Consider the following 22,750-nt stretch of genomic DNA (forward strand, 5'->3'; position numbering starts at 1 on the left):
AGTTGATTCACTTCACACAATAGATCAAAGCATGAAATAATGTGAAGGTATGTTTTTATTTAGCTGTGATAAACATTCTCAAAATAGGCTATTTGCATACAGTGCCATTGCCTGCCTGCCTATGATGATTTCAAGAAATGTGTGTAGGCTAGTCTAATGTACACTTTACTTACTTATGAATATCTGTATGTATGATGGATTGTTTGACAAGTTACCTGATCCCTATTCAACACCTCTTTTACAAAGTCCTCTTAAAAGATGCAATACTGCAATAGTTTTCTTCTTCTATTAGCTAGTTGTGATAGACTATTGCATTCTGTGGTTCACCAATGCTGTCGTATCTTTGGCGCAGAGGCTTTTTGTAGGGCAGAATGGGCACTGGGACTCCCCTGAATCGATCCATCAAATCCAATCCTCCAAAGAAATTCACCAAGATGATGCCCAACTTGGCTGGCATGAAGCTGAAACAAAAGATAATGCACTTGAGATCAATAAGGTGACTATTATAAAGTAACTCAGTGGTAGAGACTTCAAAACTTTACATTCTCCCTCTGCGACAGGTGTCATTAGGTGTGGCGTATCAAACCCTGGACTGACCATTGAGCTTCTGATACAAGAGAAAAGGCCTTGGGAAAATGAAAAGAGACTTCTCAGGTATGGAACTAATGTCTACCTTTTTAATGCCATGAGGAAGTACAGACTGGAGGGTAGCAGTAAATACATCTTCTCCCTCAGGATTGCATCCACAATCATCTTTGCTGCATCCCTCTTGTCCATGATGGGCAGAAAAGACGGCCACCTAAACAACAAGGGAAAAGATAGAAATTGCACTAGTATCATTATTGCCAGTTTTAGTTACCTGGGGGGGGGCAATCATATAGGGATAACTTACTTTGTCTGACATCCTCCAAACATGGTTGTGTTGATCAAGTAAGGACATACTATAGTAGTTTTGACCCCCTCCTTCTTGAGGACAAGCATCTCTAAGGCAATGGATTCAGCAAATCCAACAGCTGCAAACTTGCTTGCACAGTAGTCTGTCAACAAAAAATGTTTCTGTTATATCAATGTCAGTAAATTATTATTAAATTCTGTGGGGTAACACTACGGATAGAAGCTAATATTGTTGTGTAGCGGGGCTCACTCCAAATAGTGTAAATGACCCACATGAAAATTCACCCACCTGCTAATCCGTTCATAGCAAACAGTCCTCCATGACAGGCCACACACACAAGATGCCCATGGTTCCTGGACATCATAGCAGGAAGGAAAGCCTTGTATGTCTGTACAGATTCATGTCAGAGAGAAATGTATGGATCATCATACAGGATACAGATCAACTCTTAAATAATGTTTGAATAGTTTTATTTGCCTCCCTAGAAATTACAAGCTCAATTACCCAGAAGTGAGCAGCGACATTGACCCTCAGTGTTCTGTCCACCAGGTTGTCTGGGGCCTCTGTGAAGGTGTACTTTCCTGTCACTACTCCTGCATTATTCACCAAGATGGAAACATCCCCCACCTCCCTCTTTACCTATTGAATCAGCAGGTGAGTCAAAGTGTACATCAAATCACACACAGTGCTTGGTGGATAAACATGATATTACCTGTTAAACATGATATTACCAATTACGCACAGTGTTTACATTATTATTCACATTATTGTGCACATTTAAAAAGTTGACTGTCCTAAAAGTTATCTCAGCTTTCATTCAAACATAGAACAAACCACCTTACCATGTCTGCAACTTTATACACCTCAGTCCGTCGACTGCAGTCACAAGCATAGGCATAGACACGTATGTCCAGTATCTGGCGAAGTTCCTTGGCTGTCTCATCAAGAGCTTCCCAGTCGACGTCCCAAAGGACCAAGGCAGCCCCACGACGACCCAGCTCCTTGGCTATCAGTTTGCCAATACCATTGGCTGCCCCTGTTACCAACACTATTTCCCCTTCCACGTCCTTCCTGGGTGGCTGGATGAACAGACGCACAAGGGCCTCAAACAAGTAAAAGATTGCTCCAATAATGAGCTCAAAAAATTCCTTTATGTAACACAAATTTAATAGAAAGCCCTCGAAACACTGGATCAGTTGGTTGTGCATATTTGCTGGGCTAACCCTCTTACTACAATATTTTCTTCTCTTTTAAAAAGTCTCTAGGTGATATCTTCAAATCGCTCTATGAATTTATTGATCCTTTTATTCAATGTCTCGCAACTTCATGTCCCTCTCTCTGATTAGACTCAGATGTCCCTTCCCTGTCCTAATGTCATACGCTGTCATTTGAGTGTTTTATTTTTGTTCTCTCATATCTGCTGTGTCACGTTGGTGTTTGACCTGTCACCTAGTAGTCAGTGGACATTTGTTATGGAGATCATTTTAGATGGCGTTAATGTTAGCAGGCCTATGACAGCCCTATTACTGTTCATTAACGTTACTACCACTACCATTAGTAATAGTTGTAGCTACTGCAGTCACTACCATTACCGGGAACTATTATAGTATAGCCTTGTAGACCTAGTAGCAACTAAATACTTGGCCTACAGAGCAAAAATGTTTTTTACCCTCAATAAAACTTATTTAACGACCATAAATCCGTCGACGGGCAAATAAATATGCACTTAACTCACCTTTTGCAACTCATTTCGTATTGTAGCATAACTGTAGTGTACAGGTTTATCTGCATTACAAAGCATGCAAGGGGATGTAGCTCAGTGGTAGAGCGCATGCTTTGCATGTATGAGGCCCCGGGTTCAATCCCCGGCATCTCCAGGGAAATATTTTTTGCAATTCGATAACACTGTTATATGTTTTTTCATTTTATGCATTTTGATATTTATTACATTTATTACAAATGTTTGACAACTATTTTATAACCAAATGTTGAAAATAACACAAATCCGAGCTCCGGATATTTTCGTGTGTTAGTTAGTGAAGGGTTTCCCAAACTCGGTCCTCGAGACCCCAAGTGGAGCACGTTTTGGCTTTTGCCCTAGCATTACTGAGCTGATTCAAATCAGCAAGCTTTGATAATTTGAATCAACTGTGAAGTGTTGGGGGAAAAAAATGTGCACCCCTTGCAGTCCCGAGGACCGAGCAAACTCTGCTGTAGTGGGTTATAGTCAGTGCTTAGTTGAATTTTAGCCGGATCATCTCCCCCTTGCCAGAATCCCCCTCTAATTTCTTTAATTTTGTGGCTAGAGTCAAATACTTTCTGTGGCACACATCAGAGTAAAATACTTTCTATAGATCAAACTCCACGTCAGGATAGGCAACCGAAATTAATAATTAATGTATGTGTATTATATTAAACATTGAGGAGGGAGTAAAATGCTGGCAAGCAATAAACATATCAGAACTATGGCTGAATTTTTATCCTTGCACTTTCAAAAATACTAGTCGAATAAGACAAGGGAGATATTTATAGACTAATACAAATCAGTAGCGGATTTAGGTACAGGCGACATGGGCAGCCGCCCGGGGCGCCATACAAGCTAGACCCGCCACATACAATTGAAACAAATAGCCAAACCGAAAACTGCAGACAAAAATGCTTTCTGCTTCTAAGATTAGTGAAATGTAGGCTAAACTGACAACGAAGTGAAGAGCAGACTCTCAACTGCAGTAGCAAGCAAGTCGCAGCAATAAACAACACGAAGGGAGGGAGGGAGAATTTTGGCAGGGGGGAGATTTTCGGCACAACACCAGCACCCCACCGTTTTGAACTGTTTCGTTCCGGATCCTACTTGTCCGGATCCGGTACCGCTCATGGCATGAAAAATACGTTTTACATTTTGCAATGTAAAAATGTTAATAAAAGCGATCAAAGTTCATTCATACGTCTTCTTGAAAAAAAAAATCATAACGTGAGAAAGTAGATTTTCAGCAGGGCCTGATATTCTAAGAGTCGATTCGGGTTGGGCCCGGGTTTATGGTTTGCTCAACGTTGACCACGTGTACATGTGCCCAGTATTCCGGATATTGCTAATATCCTGTTAAATTCTCATTCGGGAGAAGCTGTTTACATGCACCTTTGATATCCCGCTCTAGATTATCCCCGTAGGCATGAATAAACAGAATATTACTCATTTAAATTCCTATGGGTTAAATGGAATAGTAACTGAAATCAAGACACTGACTGTTGGCATATAACCGCTCACGTGTAACGCTGCGTAATAACCTATACTATTAACTCCTGCAGAATTATGCATTTATTGCAGTAAAATTATATAATATTTATACACCAATGATATGCGAAAACGAGCCCGTGCAGACCACGAAAAACAAGAATAAACGGGATAAAATGTTACATGCCACAGTAGCCTATCCCATCTAAAATCAGCATATCCCAGGCATCTCATCCGGGTTTCTCATAACTGGGATCCACGCCTTTTCGGTTTATTGCGGGATATGTTTACATATGTTACAACATATGTCAACAACAAAAACAATAATAACGGGATATCGGTGTGTATGTTAACGTGATCAGTATAATCTGTTTGAGACCAAAGCATGGCCGCGCGCCTGTATCTCTCACAGAACCAGTGGCGGGGCTTTGAGCCCCACACTTTTAGGTAAAAAAATATTTACTCTATATATGTATTTATTTTTATTGTGGGGGCTTGCCTGTTTTTCTTGTTATTTTGGCATTAATACGTGTAACATCAGTTTGCAAACAATGTTAAAAAAAAGTGTAATTGAGTAAGCAGCATACAAACATGGTCTCTTTGTTGCTTTCTTGAGTAAGGCACCTCCGAAATGCAGGTGTTTCAGCCTAGCTCAGTGCTTTCTGTGGTGGTGGGGCAGCCAGCGGAAAATACAGAGCGTTGCACCTGATGGGCTCAGTTTTCTGTCACTCATGGGACAGTAGGTCATCCCCAATTCTAAGGTTAGCGCTAGAACGTTTTTGCCCCTTGGGTTCTGCCATAGAGTTATTAGAAGTGCCCATCCAAGAAGCCTCAAGGTCATTGGCCACAGATAGAATGACATCAAATTACGTTATATCTACGGTAGCTTTGTGTAAAGAGTGTGCTGAGAGCTGGGAAGCAAGTTCAGGGAGTGAGTGTTAATAAATAAAACAAGAACCACAAACAACGTATCGACACGAAAACAGATTCAATAACACCTGAGGAAAGAACCAAGGGGAGTAACAGATATAGGTAAGATAAGGAGGTGATGGAGTCCGATGAGGTGATGTGACCTGTGTGCGGGATAATCAGCAGCCTTATGATCGAGAGGCCGGAGAGGGAGTATACGTGACACTTTGATTGCACTGATCATGTCAACGTCGTACTTTCAAATCTTAGCTGGCAAGCTAGCAGTCGTCACCATGACTCAAGTCAACAATCAAATCCTTGTCATATGAAGAGAAAGAGATAAACGTCTCGGTGCTCATCGGCTATTGGACATAAACATTACACAACAAGTTGGACATCGCAAATTCAACAATGAGTGGTTTGGGAAGGAATTAGTGGCTAGCTGTGAGTTAAAGACAACTCACGAACCGTCTCAACGTTCGTAACAAAAGGGAGACAACATGGAGACAAGGAATAACAAAATATGTATTTATTAACTAAGGTAATTTATATACAAATAAACATAGTGTGTCTGCATAGAGAGAGTCTCCCCAATGAATGTGGAAGAGGTCTATTTATCCTGGGATACACCCGGGCCCAGGTGTTTCCCATGTAGCTGACAACTCTCCCAGCTCCGCCCACCGGCATCCTAATAAGGAAACAAGAGCAAAGAGAGAGAATACGGCAGACAGAGTGGGAGGGTCGTCACAGCTTCAGCTGGGAAAATACGTTTTGAACCGTCATTCAACTCGGAATTGTAAATTCGGCATCTTTCTATTTGATGACAAAATTTGTAGCTAAAGTAATACTAAGTGTATGTTGTGTAGTAAGCTGTTAGTAGCCCATGTGCCTCATCCTATTACATTGGTCTATTTTCACCAACGCGGTATTGTAAACACATTGTTCGTGGCCAGTGTGTGCTTGTTTGCCTATAACCTGTTGTAGAGAAACGTAATCATCGAATATTGTAAGAGCTTTCATTGTGAGTTTATGTAAGAACGGCCCATGTTCTGAATTCTGTCGCTATACATTTCAAAAGTGCTCTGTCGCTCATTAAATGTCTTAATCGAAATTACGGATTGCCTCTTATCCGCTTGTCGTCCCCTTATACCATAGTTTGTACATCTCAATTGTCCGTAGAAACCACATTTGTTTATGCAAGTCAGCCATATCAAATATGTTTTTTTTAAAGGCAGTAAGTGAGGCAGAATGAACTGTAGCAGTAAGGTGTTGGGACCGCTGTTGGGTTGGGACACTGCTGTTGGACAGCTTTATGTAGGCACTAACAGTTTGTGGGCACCGTTTACAGTGCAAGTAATGTATTGTTTAGTGCTGTGTTGTTGCTTTGCTAGCATGCATCCCTCCAATTTTTGTTTGTTTGCCCCACCAAGATGTACATGCTAAAATCGCCACTGCACAAAACTAGAACAAGATTTAACTTTTTATATGATCGCTCTCAGCTCCAATTCTGTAGATATGAGCCTGCACCTCATCTCTCCAGCGCTGTACTTCATAATTTCTTTCCGTAGAGTCATATCCGCGTGAAGTGTTCTGGAAGAGCTGCAGCACCCCTGTCAGCAAATCTCAGTGAACAGCATGCAGACAAAACGGGCGTTGAGAAATATTTAAAATACAATCCCGGGAAAACAGCAAATGGCTGCTGAAAAGAGAAGACTCTAATCTGTATGCTGTAGACTACCAGAATATTAATCAACTTTCAAATAAAGTCAAATCAAAGTTTATTTGTCACGTGCGCCTTCCCGGTGTTTGCAACGCCAGCATAGTGTGTGTGCAACGCCAGGGTTGTGGGTTCGATTCCCACGGGGGGCCAGTACAAAAAAAAATGCATGAAATGAAATGTATGCATTCACTACTGTAAGTCGCTCTGGATAAGTGCGTCTGCTAAATGACTAAAATGTAAATGTAAAATGCGCCGAATACAACGCCTTACAGTGAAACGCTTACTTGCAGGCTCTAACCAATAGTGCAAAAAAGGTGTTAGGTGAACAATAGTTAAGTAAAGAAGTAAAAAGACAGGCTATATACAGTAGCGAGGTTACATACAGACACTGGTTAGTCAGGCTCATTGAGGTAATATGTAGATATGGTTAAAGTGACTATGCATATATGATGAACAGAGATTAGCAGGGGTTGGTGGGTGGCAGGACACAATGCAGATAGCCCGGTTAGCCAATGTGTGGGAGCACTGGTTGGTCAGCCCAATTGAGGTAGTATGAATGTGTAGTTAAAGTGACTATGCATATGATAAATGGAGAGTAGCAGCAGCGTAAAAAGAGGGTTGGGGGGAACACAATGCAAATACCTGTTCAGGAGTCTTATGGCTTGGGTGTAAAAACTGTTGAGAAGCCTTTTTGTTCTAGACTTGGCACTCTGGTACCGCTTGCCATGTGGTAGTAGAGAGAACAGTCTATGACTAGGGTGGCTGGGGACTTTGACAATTTTTAGGGCCTTCCTCTGACACTGCCTGGTGTAGATGTCCTGGATGGCAGGCAGCTTAGCCCCAGTGATGTTGGGCCGTACGCACTACCCTCTGAAGTGCCTTGCGGTCAAATTGCCATACCAGGCAGTGATGCAACCAGTCAGGATGCTCTCGATGTTGCAGCTGTAGAACCTTTTGAGGATCTGAGGACCCATGCCAATCTTTTTAGTTTCCTGAGGGGGAATAGGCTTTGTCGTGCCCTCTTCACGACTGTCTTGGTGTGTTTGGACCATATTAGTTTGTTGTTGATGTGGACACCAAGGAACTTGAAGCTCTCAACCTGCTCCACTGCAGCCCCGTCTATGAGAATGGGGGCGTGCTCAGTCCCATTTTCCTGTAGTCCACAATCATCTCCTTTGTCTTGAGACAACATAGCTCTTCTTTCCATACTGCAAGAAGATTGGGCTCCTGAGTGGCGCAGTGGTCTAAGGCACTGCGTCTCAGTGCTTGAGGCGTCACTACAGAAACCCTGGTTTGAATCCAGGCTGTATCACAACCGGACGTGATTGGGAGTCCCGTAGGGCGGCGCACAATTGGCCCAGCATCCTCCGGGTTTGGCCAGTGTAGGCAGTCATTTTAAATAAGAATGTGTTCTTAACTGACTTGCCTAGTTAAATAAAATAAATGTCACAAAAACATTATCACTCGATCAGATGCAGCTTCGGTTGAGTATTTCAGGGAAAAGCTTCCGGTATCAAACTGACCTGACACAAAGTGGTGTGTATGTAATTGATCTGAGTATAACATGTGATAGTCAAACTACAATTGTGGAGAGAACTCACCTTAGAGTCTGCAGGCTTAGTAGAGAACTTATCCCTTTCCACTCCTTGCTCATCGTACAGTAAGACCACTCTGTCCACAGTGCATACAGCAAATCTTATATTTTTCGGTGCCCATATCATACAAGTCCCTTTGGCAGCTCCCTCCTGTGGTAAATGGACCACAAATTGGATAACATGTCAGTATACTTCATACGACGCTAGCTGTAGCCTCAGTGAACCGGGCACATACCGCACTGCTGAAGCTAGAAACATACTGTTAAGCATTTCGCTGCACCTGCTTTAACCTGTTAGGGCTAGGGGGCAGCATTTGCACGTCTGGATAAAAAAAATGTACCCGATTTAATCTGGTTACTAATCCTACCCAGTAACTAGAATATGCATATACTTATTATATATGGATAGAAAACACTCTAAAGTTTCTAAAACTGTTTGAATGGTGTCTGTGAGTATAACAGAACTCATTTGGCAGGCAAAACCCTGAGACATTTTCTGACAGGAAGTGGATACCTGATGTGTTGTATTGACTTTAAACCTATCCCATTGAAAAACACAGGGGCTGAGGAATATTTTGGCACTTCCTATTGCTTCCACTAGATGTCACCAGCCTTTACAAAGTGTTTTGAGTCTTCTGGAGGGAGATCTGACCGAACAAGAGCCATGGAACGATGATGTCCCATTAGACACCTGGCGCGAGTTCATGTTGGGTACCCTCGTTCCAATACGTTATAAAAGAGTATGCATTCGTCCACCTTGAATATTATTCATGTTCTGGTTAAAAAGGCCCTAATGATTTATGCTATACAACGTTTGACATGTTTGAACGAACGTAAATATATTTTTTCCCCTCGTTCATGACGAGAAGTCCGGCTGGCTTAGATCATGTGCTAACAAGACGGAGATTTTTGGACATAAATGATGAGCTTTTTTGAACAAAACTACATTCGTTATGGACCTGTGATACCTGGAAGTGACATCTGATGAAGAGAATCAAAGGTAATGGATTATTTACATAGTATTTTCGATTTTAGATCTCCCCAACATGACGTCTAGTCTGTATCGCAACGCGTATTTTTCTGGGCGCAGTGCTCAGATTATTGCAAAGTGTGATTTCCCAGTAAGGTTATTTTTAAATCTGGCAAGTTGATTGCGTTCAAGAGATGTAAATCTATAATTCTTTAAATGACAATATAATATTTTACCAATGTTTTCTAATTTTAATTATTTAATTTGTGACGCTGACTTGACTGCCGGTTATTGGAGGGAAACGATTTCCTCAACATCAATGCCATAGTAAAACGCTGTTTTTGGATATAAATATGAACTTGATAGAACTAAAAATGCATGCATTGTCTAACATAATGTCCTAGGAGTGTCATCTGATGGAGATTGTAAAAGGTTAGTGCATCATTTTAGCTGGTTTTATGGTTTTGGTGACCCTGTCTTTGACTTGACAAAACATTACACACAACTCTTGTAAATGTACTGTCCTAACATACTCTAAATTTATGCTTTCGCCGTAAAACCTTTTTGAAATCGTAAAACGTGGTTAGATTAAGGAGATGTTTATCTTTCAAATGGTGTAAAATAGTTGTATTTTTGAAAAATTTGAATTTTTACATTTATTTGGATTCAAATTTGCCGCTCTTGAAATGCACCTGCTGTTGATGGAGTGCACCACGGGTGGCACGCTAGCGTCCCACCTAGCCCATAGAGGTTAACATCTTCCAATCTGTGTACGTGACAAATAAACTTTGATTTGACAGTGTTCTTCAATACGGTCTCTGGAGCCACACCAAAAAGCCCGACGCCGTTTCACAGACACCGTCCCTGGGTCATCCGTTGAATAAAATTGACATAAGTTAGCAACTAAAAAAAGGTAGTTAGCTAGCTAGTTAAGGACACATACTGAGGCTAGCTAGATACTAGACAGAGCTAGCTAGCAGCAAGCTAACGTTAGTCATCAAAGCATTATATATAGTACAGTAGCTAACGTTAACTTTAGCTACACCTGGTGGCTAATGTCAGCTAGTAACGGTAAGGTTGCGGCCGTTAAAAGGGTATTCAGATGTTTTAGTTGCATGGTTAAGATATAGAATAATCTGTGTAACTGCTGTAATGTGACAGAAATGGGGAAACAGTTTTAGTACTCTGGGATCCCAGAAAAGGTTGGCATTTTATAAAGGAATTTAAATGCAATTCTAAGACATTTTCCATGACTGGAGACCATATTTTTTAATACCGCACAAACTAAGAATCTGAGATCAATCAAAACTACGTGAATCCAGCAATAGCCTAGGCCAGGGGTGCTCAACTACTATTTGAGGTCCAGTCACAAATTTCATAGGTGGCAAAGGTCCAGATGTATAATGTAATTTATCAGCGTAGTAACAAATCCCAACCTGTACACACATCTCTTGTTGACAGAGGGAAAATGTTGCAGTTTTAAAGCAGATTCTCCACATTTTGCACGGGGCAGAGATTTGTTTCCCCTGTTTTAAAGCTAATTTCCTTGAGTTCTATGCATTCTTCCATATCTTATGTGAGTTTATATGATACCAGGGGTCGAAGCCCGAGCAGAATTTACCCTGCTCTGGGTCCGGATCCGATCCACCAGTTGAGTATGGAGGGCCTAGGTCTAGGTTTGTGGAGATGCACATATTGTAGGCTACAATAGCAGGAGGAAAATTAGTCCTAAACATTTTTCAGTTTCACTGACTCACCCAATGATGAGTAGTTCACTTGCTGGTGATGGCCGACGTGTTCTTGCCTATAGCCTCTCGCGCTTGTTTTTACAAAAAATTCTAGATCACCTGTACTCCACACACAAATGCATATAAAGCTCTCCCTCGCCCTCCATTTGGTAAATCCGACCACAAATCTATCCTCCTGATTCCTGCTTACAAGCTAAAATTAAAGCAGGAAGCACCAGTAACTCGGTCTATAAAAAAAAGTGGTCAAATGAAGCAGATGCTAAACTACAGGACTGTTTTGCTATCACAGGCTGGAACATGTTCCGGGATTCTTCCGATGGCATTGAGGAGTACACCACATCAGTCACTGGCTTTATCAATAAGTGCATCGAGGACGTCGCCCCACAGTGACTGTATGTACATACCCCAACCAGAAGCCATGGATTACAGGCAACATTCGCACTGAGCTAAAGGGTAGAGCTGCCGCATTCAAGGTGCGGGACTCTAACCCGGAAGCTTGCAAGAAATCCTGCTATGCCCTGTGACGAACCATCAAACAGGTAAAGTGTCAATACAGGGCTAAGATTGAATCATACTACACCAGCTCCAACGCTCGTCTTATGTGGCAGAGCTTGCAAACTATTACAGACTACAAATGGAAGCACAGCCGCGAGCTGCCCAGTGACACGAGCCTACCAGATGAGCTAAATCCCCTCTATTCTCGCTTCGAGGCAAGCAACACTGAGGCATGCATGAGAGCATCAGCTGTTCCGGACGACTGTGATCACTCTCTCCGTAGCTGACGTGAGTAAGACCTTTAAACAGGTCAACATACACAAGGCTGCGGGGCCAGACGGATTACCAGGACGTGTTCTCCGGGCATGTGCTGACCAACTGACAGGTGTCTTCACTGACATTTTCAACATGTCCCTGATTGAGTCTGTAATACCAACATATTTCAAGCAGACCACCATAGCCCCTGTGCCCAAGAACACAAAGGCAACCTTCCTAAATGACTACAGACCTGTAGCACTCACGTCCGTAGCCATGAAGTGCTTTGAAAGGTCGGTAATGGCTCACATCAACACCATCATCCCAGAAACCCTAGACCCACTCCAATTTGCATACCTCCCAAACAGATCCACAGATGACGCAATCTCTATTGCATTCCACACTGCCCTTTCCCACCTGGACAAAAGGAACACTTACGTGAGAATGCTATTCATTGACTACAGCTCAGTGTTCAACACCATAGTACCCTCAAAGTTCATCACTAAGCTAAGGATCCTGGGACTAAACACCTCCCTCTGCAACTGGATCCTGGACTTCCTGATGGGCTGCCCCCAGGTGGTGAGGGTAGGTAGCAACACATCTGCCACACTGATCCTCAACACTGGAGCTCCACAGGGGTGCGTGCTCAGTCCACTCCTGTACTCCCTGTTCACCCACGACTGCATGGCCAGGCACGACTCCAACGCCATCATTAAGTTTGCCGATGACACAACAGTGCTGATCACCGACAACGATGAGACAGCCTATAGGGAGGAGGTCAGAGACCTGGCCGGGTGGTGCCAGAATAACAACCTATCCCTCAACGTAACCAAGACTAAGGAGATGATTGTGGACTACAGGAAAAGGAGGACCGAGCACGCCCCCATTCTCATCGACAGGGCTGTAGTGGAGCAGGTTGAGAGCTTCAAGTTCTTTGGTGTCCACATCAACAACAAACTAGAATGGTCCAGACACACCAAGACAGTCGTAAAGAGGGCACGAAAAAAGCCTATTCCCCCTCAGGAGACAGGAAAGATTTGGCATGGGTCCTCAGATCCTCAAAAGGTTCTACAGCTGCAACATCGAGAGCATCCTGACTGGTTGCATCACTGCCTGGTATGGCAACTGCTCAGCCTCTGACCGCGAAGCACTACAGAGGGTAGGGCGAACGGCCCAGTGCATCACTGGGGCCAAGCTTCCTGCCATCCAGGACCTCCATGCCAGGTGGTGTCAGAGGAAGGCCCTAAAAAAGACTCCAGCCACCCTCGTCATAGAATGTTCTCTTTGCCACTGCACGGCAAGTGGTACCGGAGTGCCAAGTCTAGAACAAAAAGGCTTCTAAACAGCTTTTACCCCCAAGCCATAAGACTCCTGAACATCTAATCAAATGGCTACCCAGACTATTTGTATTGCCCCCCTTACACCACTGCTACTCTCTGTTGTCATCTGTGCATAGTCACTCTAATAACTCTACCTACATGTACATTCTACGTCAACTAACCGGTGCCCCCGCACATTGACTCTGTATCGGTACCCCCCTGTATGTAGTCTCGCTATTGTTATTTTACTGCTGCTCCTTAATTACTTGTGACTTTTAACTCTTATTCTTATCCATATTTTTTTGAAACGCGTTGTTGGTTAGGGGCTTGTAAGTAAGAATTTCACTGTAAGCTCTACACCTGTTGTATTCGGCACATGTGACTAATAAAATTAGATTTGTCAAGGCCATGGCATTTTCTCCCGGCACAACATAAATTGCCATTGCCCAAACTGATAAATTATGTTATGTCTACAAAATCTGAGAGGAATGGTAAGCATAACTTCATACTTCTCATAGTTGTATTTTGGCAGGGTTTTAATTCACAGTTGACCGACCTGTAGGTTCTCCTTGTATCAATTGTGATGCATCCTTCTTATTCCTCACACAGGGGTGAGAAGAAGGTAATCTGCAACAAATTTGTACAGACGGTAAGTAATCACACATTTCTGTGATGCAGTAGAACTAAGTTATCTTAATTTAATCAGCAACATTCAATTTAAACACATTTCATCCTGTTTCAGAGTGCTTTGACATGTTTCCTATGGCCTGCAGAACACGCAATCGTTTTTGGTTTAACTGAGGGAAAGGTTAGTCATTTACACAATCAATGTTTTTTTTTAAATTTATTGACAGTATTTTTTTATTAACAAAAAGTGAAATGATTTTTATGAACATTGTGGTGGATCTTGACATGTTTTGTTTGCTTCCTCTCAGGTTCACCTTGCTAACACAAAAACAAACAAGTCATCTACTGTCTACGGAAAATATTCCTACATTGTCTCATTGACAACAGTGTGTGCTCTTGTTCTTTATTTCAACCTTCTCACTCAAAGTTGTACTCTGTGGTGGTGATCACAATAATAGTGAACTCCTCTCTGTATAGTGTCTCTGGTTCACAGTTGAAATCGTATCAGGTAGATGTTCATTGATGCATGTTGTGTATTGATGTGCATGTCTCTCCAATCTTTTTGCAGGGTAAATTGTTGACCCACCCTTGCCAAACCATATGCCCTGGCATGGAGAGCCAACAGCGGCATAGTGGCTGGATGTGACAAGAAGATAGTGGCCTATGACAGGGAGGGTCACATCCAGCAGACTTTTGACTACAGCTGAGAAAGAGTTCACTGTGGCCACCAGTCCCAGTGGACAGTCTGTGGTCAGCAGCAGCTATTACCAGTCAGTCTTCATTTTGATACATCAGTGTTCAGGTAATAAGCATGATATTACAACCTCATACAGTATCTTACATTGCTGGGAAGTTCTTCTGGGTGATAAATTGTTTTGTTCAAAGTCTTCAACTGGAGTCCTCTGAAAGGAGCATGGGACCAAGCATCCCCAAAGAGATTCCAAACCTGTACACCATCACTGCCTTGGCCTGGAAGAAGGACGACTCACGCCTCTGTGCAGTTAGTAACCATACACGAACGAGCACACCTGTTCGCAGCAGTCATGCCATAATTGATTTAGGCCCGAAAGTACTGTAGAAAGTAGGCTACACATTGCCTTTCACAGCTTTTTGTAATTTAAACTTCATGAACATGTTTTTGTCAATCCCTGTGTGGCGGAGTGGAACAGTTTTCCTGCTGCCTATGGAGGAGCATCTACAAGAACAACATTTGAGATGACTTATGAGGGACTGAGTCAGGTACATTGTGGTATTCACCGCCTTCAGTTCAGAACGAAAGGGGGGTGTCTTCAGTTCAGCTGACAGGGAAAGTTTAACATGAGTCCTTGAGTTGTGGCTCACAGAGATTGTTGTTGAGCTGCGCTTATCACATCACCCTCTGTGGACTCAACAGTTCTTCTTGGCCATGTCACTTAATTCCTTGCAGGTGTCACACCAGCCTTCGCTTTGGCGTTCGGCATTCCCGGCCTTCTAGCTGCTGGCAAACGCCCTTCACTCATCAGCCCGGACTTGTCTCGTCATCATTACACACACCTGGTTCCAATCCCCACGCTAGCACTGTGTGTGTGTATATATGTCCATATATACACTCCCTCTGTCATTGTAAATGTTGCTTGTTTTCCTCAGAGGAATCTCCTATTTCCTGAGTACTTTATTTTGCACTTTGGGTCTTGTCCCGCTTTTATTTATTTGTGTGTATATATATCTCTATGAATGAGAGTGCTTTAATAAACTCAGTAGTTCTAAACCTGCAACTGCCTACTCCTCTCTACGCTTGTGACAGTGGGTTTGTGGCTCAGTCTATCTACATTTGAGTCATTTAGCAGACACTCTTATCCAGAGCAACTTACAGTAGTGAATGCATACATTTCATGCCTTTTTTTAAAACATTTTTTATTTATTTTTTGTACTGGCCCCCCGTGGGAATCGAACCCACAACCCTGGCGTTGCACACACCACGCTGGCGTTGCAAACCCCATGCTCTACCAACTGAGCCACAGTGAGGTCTGAACAATGTGACTCCAGGTGATTTGTAAAGAACCTGTCCACAGGGATGCGGGTTGTGCTGAAATCCCACTACGGCCATGAGATAGACGAGGTGAAGATTATGAGGAAGGACCGCTACCTGGTGGCCCACACCTCTGATACCCTGCTGCTGGGAGACTTGTCCTCCAACAACCTGAGTGAGGTATGACAGTCTGGCCATTCACTGGCAGATGGATAGGGGTTATTTTATATAGGAATTGATGCAAATCTTTCACTATGGTTATTTCTTTACTTGCCTCCACTCGTGTGGTATTGCAGACTAGAATTTGAAGTGAGCAGTTGGAAGATTTAAAACACTAAGTACTAGAAAATACATTTAATTGCCTTCGCTGACTGGTGTCTATTGTAGGCCACTATCCCCTCTGTGCGAAGTCTCAACATTACAGCTGGAACAACAACCGTGTAACCAACAGTTATGGATGAAGTTCCAAGGACCTGATTTAAAATGTTATAATTAGAAGTTTGAGGGCTGTCAGGATTCAGTTTGCTAATATCTGGTTAATTGTGAGTTTAAGGAGCCTTCCTATGCTGGAGTGCTGATATTGAAAATGGCTACAGGCTACAGGTATATGTGTAATGTAGTGTAAAGCAGGGAGCGTCGCCCACCGCGCCTCACCCCAGGTGAACAAAGACCCCTCTGCTGTTCTTTTTTCAGATGGCAGGGCTCCAGGGGGAATGATAAATTCTTCTTTGAAAAGGAAATGGTACAATTCCCTTCTTCTTTCCCAGTTTTAGCTTTGTCTGCAGTTTTAAAGTGCTGTTGTGAAGAGTTTTCAGCTGCTGCTAGCCCAACTTATGAATTAGAAATACCCGTCATGCACCTGTTGCTTCTTCAACATAGGAATTCTGAATTGTCTCTTAGTAGGGAGTCAGCTGCTGGCTGACTGTGTTGTGACAGGTGTGTATGATTTGCAACACTGGGGGTGCTGATGCTGGTGGAGTACGACAGCAACAACATCCTGGGATCAGTGAGAACTGAGTTCATGAACCCACATCTCATCCGGTTGGTGTTCACCCATTCTCCTCCTAATGCATATTATATAATAGAAAGCAGTTTATGAATTTTCTGATCACTTACTAGCGCCATCATAGACCTTTTTTCCAGTCTACTCCAGTAATGTTAAAAATGGTCACTAGGTGGTAGTGTTGAGCTTTGGTTGTACATGACAGTAAGGCATACTTAGTTTGCATGCATAAGAATGATACGCGTTTTGCATAGAGCTGTCAAGACAGTTTTCAGTGGACAAAGTTAGTCATTACAAATCCATCCTACTGTATTTAGGCTGTCAAGATTGTCAGATTGGAGTTATTTCTGTGCTAATGGTTGGAGGTTCTTGCTGGTATTAACATTCCTCCTGAGCTCCTCGATCTTTCTGCCTCACTCTGTCTGCATCTTTAGTGTTTGTCTCAATGAGCACAAACAGAAGGGAGTTGAAGACAGCAAAAAGTTAGCCTACCTGATTGACATCAAGACCATTGGTAAGTGTGTTTGTGGAAGGTGATGCTATGAATATGTATGATGCAGAGAGTATGCTCCCTGAGACCGAGGACATAAAAACATGATTTCTGTGCTGCAGAAATATATTTTCAGGTTAAGCCAAGGTTATGACTGTGGTGCTTGTTGACTAGTAACTTTAATTCTCAGACCAAAAATACATGGACTTTTGTATTTCCAGAAGTGTAAAATATTTTTTTTATCTCTGCTATTACTATCTATTGAAGGGATTTGCAGCCAACTTGCCCATGTGAAGTAACTGCTAAATCTTTGAATTAAGTGTTTGCAACCTTTACCCTCAGCCCCAGTTCCAGCCCAGCCCACCACTCCACTCTTATTGTAGATAAAGAGTGTCTAACACACAAAGATGCTGACTTGCCCCTTTTTGTGATGGAGGATCCCCATTCATGTGGAGGCAGGGGTGCTGCTTCGCTCAACCTGGCCCCCACGTTGCTTAGGTATTGATTAAGTAAACGACTGTTTGATTGTAGCGGGCCCTCCCCCTCTTCCTTCTCTCCCCTGGAGCAGCCTGAGACGCCGGGCCCTGTGAGGGCCGGTACAGAGAGATACTGAAACAAACGGGCATATGCCGCTTTCTGAGAACGATGCCTTTCAATTAGGTGTTGACCCCACGGCAGGCCGAGCGTGTGAGGTGGCGAGCGGCTGTGTTAAGTCTGAATCACCGCCCAAGCAGCGCTGAGCTGAGCACCATCTGCCCTGTCCACTTCCTGTGCTAATTAAGTCCAGGGATGTACTTCTGTCGGCTGCCGAGCTGTTTTTTATTTTTAGGTGGTGAACATGAGAAGCAACCTCCATCCAATTTATTTCTCCCCCTTGAATGACAAGCGCAGTTATTTATTTTTCCCTCCCTCGCATTGTCAGTTGTGTACGTAACCTGCTCTGAAAGTGTAAATTGGAAAATGTTTTTTTAGCCATGTTTCTCGGAAGCTTAATTACAGAATAAAAGGAGAGGCAGTGCCAGGCCTCTGTCAAATGATTTATGAGAGAATCATAGATGTGTTTGTTAGTGAATGGATGCTGACTGTGAACATTGCCATATTCATGTTTCATTATGTCTTTGTTCTGTTAGCCCATCAGTCACAACATATTTTTATTTTATCTCTGTCTCTAGCAGATGGATAGATATATAATGTGGCTTTAAACGTGATACACCACCTCTCACCTTAGTACAATCACTCTGGAGTGGAATGTTTTCTCTGTCTCCCTCAGCCGCCTGTCAGTGATTGATACTATGGCCTACAGGCACAGCTCAGGTAATCTTCTCCCTCCCACTCAGTGGATTTGGCTGGCGGTTACAACCTGGGAACCATCAGCCACGACTCCAAGACTGACTGGTTGGAGCTCAACTAGATGGGGTGCAAGCTGCTTTTCAGGTACAAGAAACTGCGGGTGAGGCAGCAGCTCAAAGTAACGGGCTGCCTAGAGCTATGCCTGTTTGATGTGCTCGCTCTGGGGCAAAGGAAGCCAACCATTTTAATTGGGAATCCCTTTGGGAGCTTCTAACTGAGAAGTGACAAATTTTACTCATACATGGTGTAAAAGAATATTAAGAACACCTTCCTAATGTTGATTTTCACCCCCTTTTGCCCTCAGAACAGCCTCAATTCGTCAGGGTATGGACTCTACAAGGTGTCGAAAGTGTTCCACAGGGATGCTGGCCCATGTTGACTCCAATGCTTCCCACAGTTGTCAAGTTGGCTGGATGTCCTTTGGATGGTGAACTAGTCTTGATACACACGGGAAACTGTTGAGTGTAAAAAACCCAGCAGCATTGCAGTTCTTGACGCAAACATGTGCACCTGGCACCTACTACCATACCCTGTTCAAAGGCAAATCTTTTGTCTTGCCCATTCACCCTCTGAATGACACACAATCCATGTCTCAATTGTCTCAAGGCTTAAAATCCTTCTTTGACCTGAAGTGGATTTAACAAGTGACATCAATTCTGGATCATAGACTGACCAGGTGAATCCAGGAGAAAGCTGTCTTGGGAAGGTGTTCAGTGCACTCAGGGCATGTTTTGCTATGGTTTAGAATTTGTTGTAAAGGACCCAGTAGACCTTGATTTCTAGTTTTGACCCTGCTCTGATTTGAGTTTCTTTGATTCCTTGCATCACTTCCTGGTCCTCTCTCCCTCCCTGAGCTCCACCTGTATGACGTAGAGAGCAGCATTAAAACCACGGTGTTGAGTTTCTGCTCCTACGTGCAGTGGGTTCCCGGCAGTGACGTAGTGGTGGGCCAGAACAGAGGTGACCTATGTGTGTGGTACAACATCGACAGCCCAGAGAAAGCCACCATGTCCCCCCTCAGGGTGAGAGAGGGAGGTCCTGGCCAACTCATGTGCTACTGTTCCCTCACAGTAGGCCAGCTGGCAAGGCCTAGCGTCACCTTGTGGGTTGGGCTGACTCCACTACTTTCTATTTATAGACCAGACCGTGAAGTTTAGTACCCACTTCAACCCAATGTGACCGACTGTGAGCTGCTCTTCTTTTTTAACCCCCCAGCCATTCAGAAACATTCATTCCTCTTAAAAAAGAAATGTTACCCCTTTTTCTCCCCAATTTCGTGGTATCCAATTGGTAGTTAGTCTTGTCTCATCGCTGCAACTCCTGTACGGGCGAAGGTCGAGACCCGTGTGTCCTCCGAAACACAACCCAACCAAGGCCCACACTGCTTCTTGACACAATGCCCACTTAACCCGGAAGCCAGCCGCACCAATGTGTCGGCGAAAACATTGTACACCTGACAACCGTGTCAGCGTGCACTGCGCCCGGCCCGCCACAGGAGTCACTAGTTTGCGATGTGACAAGGACATCCCTGCCAGCCAAACCCTCCCCTAATCCGGACCCCTATAAACCCAGGGTCGTTACACTAGTAACTGGTATACGACTCCTTGCCGTTCCTCAAGTTATAACACGTTAGTTGCTTACAGGACCCTGGCAATCTGTGAAATGTTAACGAACTAACCACTATCTGTTAACACATGTTTTCCCTCTACAGTATGTGGTTTTCAGAATGAGAGAATTAGGTGAAAATGCTTGTTAAACAAGTGGATTCAGGGATCACCTGGAGCTGGGCCTGGTTTAATCTGGATGCCACTATATAGGTGAATGGAACACCACACACTTTCCCTTTTTCTCACTTTTTCTGGCACATTATAGAACAGATATCCACAGGCAGAAAGTGTACAATGTAGTAATGTGCAGTGTAGCCCAAATGTATAGTTTTTGTTGTGTTGAACTTGACAGTAAGACTGGTGGGTGGGGGAATTATACTTTTTTTATACTCGGTGTAGTTATTTTTGCACACGTAGCCGTGTGCACTTGATCAATGTCTTTTCTGGCCACTATAATAGAGCAAAAATACAATGCCTGTTTTTCATTATATTTCTACTTTAAGATGTTTTTTTTCTTCCAGTGCAACATTTGCAGTAAAGTCTAGGCAACAAATAACATTGGATTGCTTTCTTTTCATTTTTTAGTTGTGAGTTAGGTTCACATTAACCTCTTTTACGCACAGAGACTGATCATGTAGATTATGTTCTTTGTTTATTTAGTTTAAAACCTGCATTTCCCTCTATCAGGGATTTTTTTTGCACGTTTCAGTGAAGAAGAAAAAGTCGCCTTTTTGGGCCCTCACCAGTTTGCATCCCTGAAGAATGCAGTAGGTTTTTTGCAATGCATGAAAGTGGCAGCTAGTGTTGAGATTATTACTATACTTGTTGCTGAATTGGTTTTGATTAGATCCCTCATTGTGCAACATCCATGCAAGGGCGGAATTTGTGGGTTTAAAATGCAACTATTTCGGTATGCATTCCACACTCATTTTGAAAGAAATGCTGTGTCCCCTATTTGAAGTGTATGTAGTCTATTTCGACAACCAGCACTTTTAAAACATTTTTTTTTTTGCATGGTCGAACTGTTACCGTATAGCTTCAAAAATAATGTGATTCTGTTATGTTTTTACTTGTATTCTTTGTGGGTCTCTCCTGCTCTGTGTTTGTCACTGGGGATCGTCCTGCTGTGTGACTCACGTGTGTGTGTCTTCCTCAGAGCCACAGCATTCCTGGAGACTCTGGAGATGTCCTCAGAGACGGAGGACATGTGGAAAACTCTGAGCAAACTGTCCCTGGAGACCCGCCAGCTCCACATCAGAGAGGTCAGCACAATTGGGGGCCCCACACACACGCACTCTCCATACATGCCATTGTGTGTCCCCCAAGGGTGCTCAGCAACACTAGGCTTATCTTCTAATGCAGTCTTTTCTATACCCCTCCCTTCGTTTTAACTTGTGAAAAGTGACTCGTCTCCTGTGAAGATGTTTAGCCTAGAGCAGCCCCTCCCTTCAGTGGTTTTCTGAGCTGTGTGTGTGACTGGGGGGCAGAAATAGTACAAAGCCAAGCAGCTCATCCAGAGCTGAGTTTACTCTGTAATACTCATGTAGAGAAGTCTCTCTCTCTTAATAGGACATTTAGCACCACCAGAGCAAGTTTTCGTAATTTTTCCCTTTTTATAGGCATTTTCCTTCTATTTTTGGGGGGTGAAAGTTAGATTTGACTGTAGCATCTATAATGCAGCGAGATTTCGTTATGTATGTAGTTTGATTTGCATAAATGCAGGAAAAAGTTTTGTCCGGAGAGTAAAATGTAAATGAAGGAGGGTGGTTTGCTAATAAAATGGCGAGCACAGTTTATTAGCGTGATGCAACTTCTCTGAAAATGCTGGTAATGCAGCCGGCCCAGGTTAGAAGCCATTGAAACATTCTTGTGTTAACCCTGGTGTTGGAGCATGGCTGTTGTTTTAGAGGTTTAAGAGTTTATCTGTAAAATTTTGCTGCACCCTCAGTGTCCCTTAAGCCATTTTTGTGTGTTTCTTTTAGGTGCTTTGCTGCCTTGGGGGATGTCTCCAAAGTTCGCTTTCTGAACGAGACTAACAATATCGCTGACCAAGTCTCAAAGGAATGGTACAGAGTTCTACCAAGTCAAAGTACGCCTTGCCATGCTGGACAAGAACTACAAGCCAGCAGAGTTGTACTATATGGAGCAGGTAAGAGACCATGAATCTGGAGAGTTTGGTCTGAGACTTGCAGAGACTCCCAGCCTCATGTATAATTATTAAGTGTTGTGTGCTCTGTACAATGCCATTGATGAGGTGATGGAGATGTATCGGGAGCTTCACATGTGGGACGACTGCATGGCTGAGGCCAAGGTAAACCAGTACTGAGAGACCCTATAGTACCCAGTACTCATGGACTTTGAACTAGACTCACAGTCTCTGTCTTCCCAGGGCCACCCAGAGCTGAACAACCTGCGTCACAGCTACTACCAGTGGCTGATGGAGACCAACCAGCATGAGAAGGCTGGCGAGGTCAAAGAGGGGGAGGAGGACTTCATGGGCGTCGTCTACCTCAAGGTGGGCCTACCAG

General features: G+C 43.4%; 1 protein-coding gene, 2 long non-coding RNA genes and 1 other non-coding gene across 4 annotated transcripts; 3 read left to right on the forward strand and 1 right to left on the reverse strand.

Moving 5' to 3' along the window:
• Positions 1–37: 37 nt before the first annotated feature.
• Positions 38–2,293, reverse strand: si:dkey-221h15.4 (epidermal retinol dehydrogenase 2). The gene is made up of 6 exons (XM_014144563.2): positions 1,738–2,293; positions 1,400–1,534; positions 1,184–1,283; positions 893–1,037; positions 674–799; positions 38–461 (listed from the first exon to the last, which is right to left on the reverse strand). Exons 1-6 carry the CDS (start codon positions 2,101–2,103, stop codon positions 293–295), a joined length of 1,041 nt encoding a protein of 346 aa, XP_014000038.1. The 5' UTR covers positions 2,104–2,293; the 3' UTR covers positions 38–292.
• Positions 2,294–2,700: 407 nt separating this feature from the next.
• On the forward strand, positions 2,701–2,772 carry trnaa-ugc (transfer RNA alanine (anticodon UGC)). The gene has a single exon. It is a non-coding gene; the product is annotated as a tRNA-Ala (tRNA).
• A 2,508-nt stretch (positions 2,773–5,280) lies between these two features.
• LOC123727275 (uncharacterized) lies at positions 5,281–15,515 on the forward strand. Its single transcript, XR_006759181.1, has 7 exons — positions 5,281–5,577; positions 13,747–13,786; positions 13,880–13,945; positions 14,073–14,150; positions 14,333–14,566; positions 14,650–15,003; positions 15,191–15,515. It is a non-coding gene; the product is annotated as an uncharacterized lncRNA (long non-coding RNA).
• Positions 15,516–21,387: 5,872 nt separating this feature from the next.
• Positions 21,388–22,717, forward strand: LOC123727276 (uncharacterized). The gene is made up of 3 exons (XR_006759182.1): positions 21,388–21,484; positions 22,205–22,371; positions 22,612–22,717. It is a non-coding gene; the product is annotated as an uncharacterized lncRNA (long non-coding RNA).
• The last annotated feature ends 33 nt before the right edge of the window (positions 22,718–22,750 follow it).

Source organism: Salmo salar, chromosome ssa15, assembly GCF_905237065.1.
Source record: "Salmo salar chromosome ssa15, Ssal_v3.1, whole genome shotgun sequence".
Taxonomy (NCBI): Eukaryota; Metazoa; Chordata; class Actinopteri; order Salmoniformes; family Salmonidae; genus Salmo; species Salmo salar.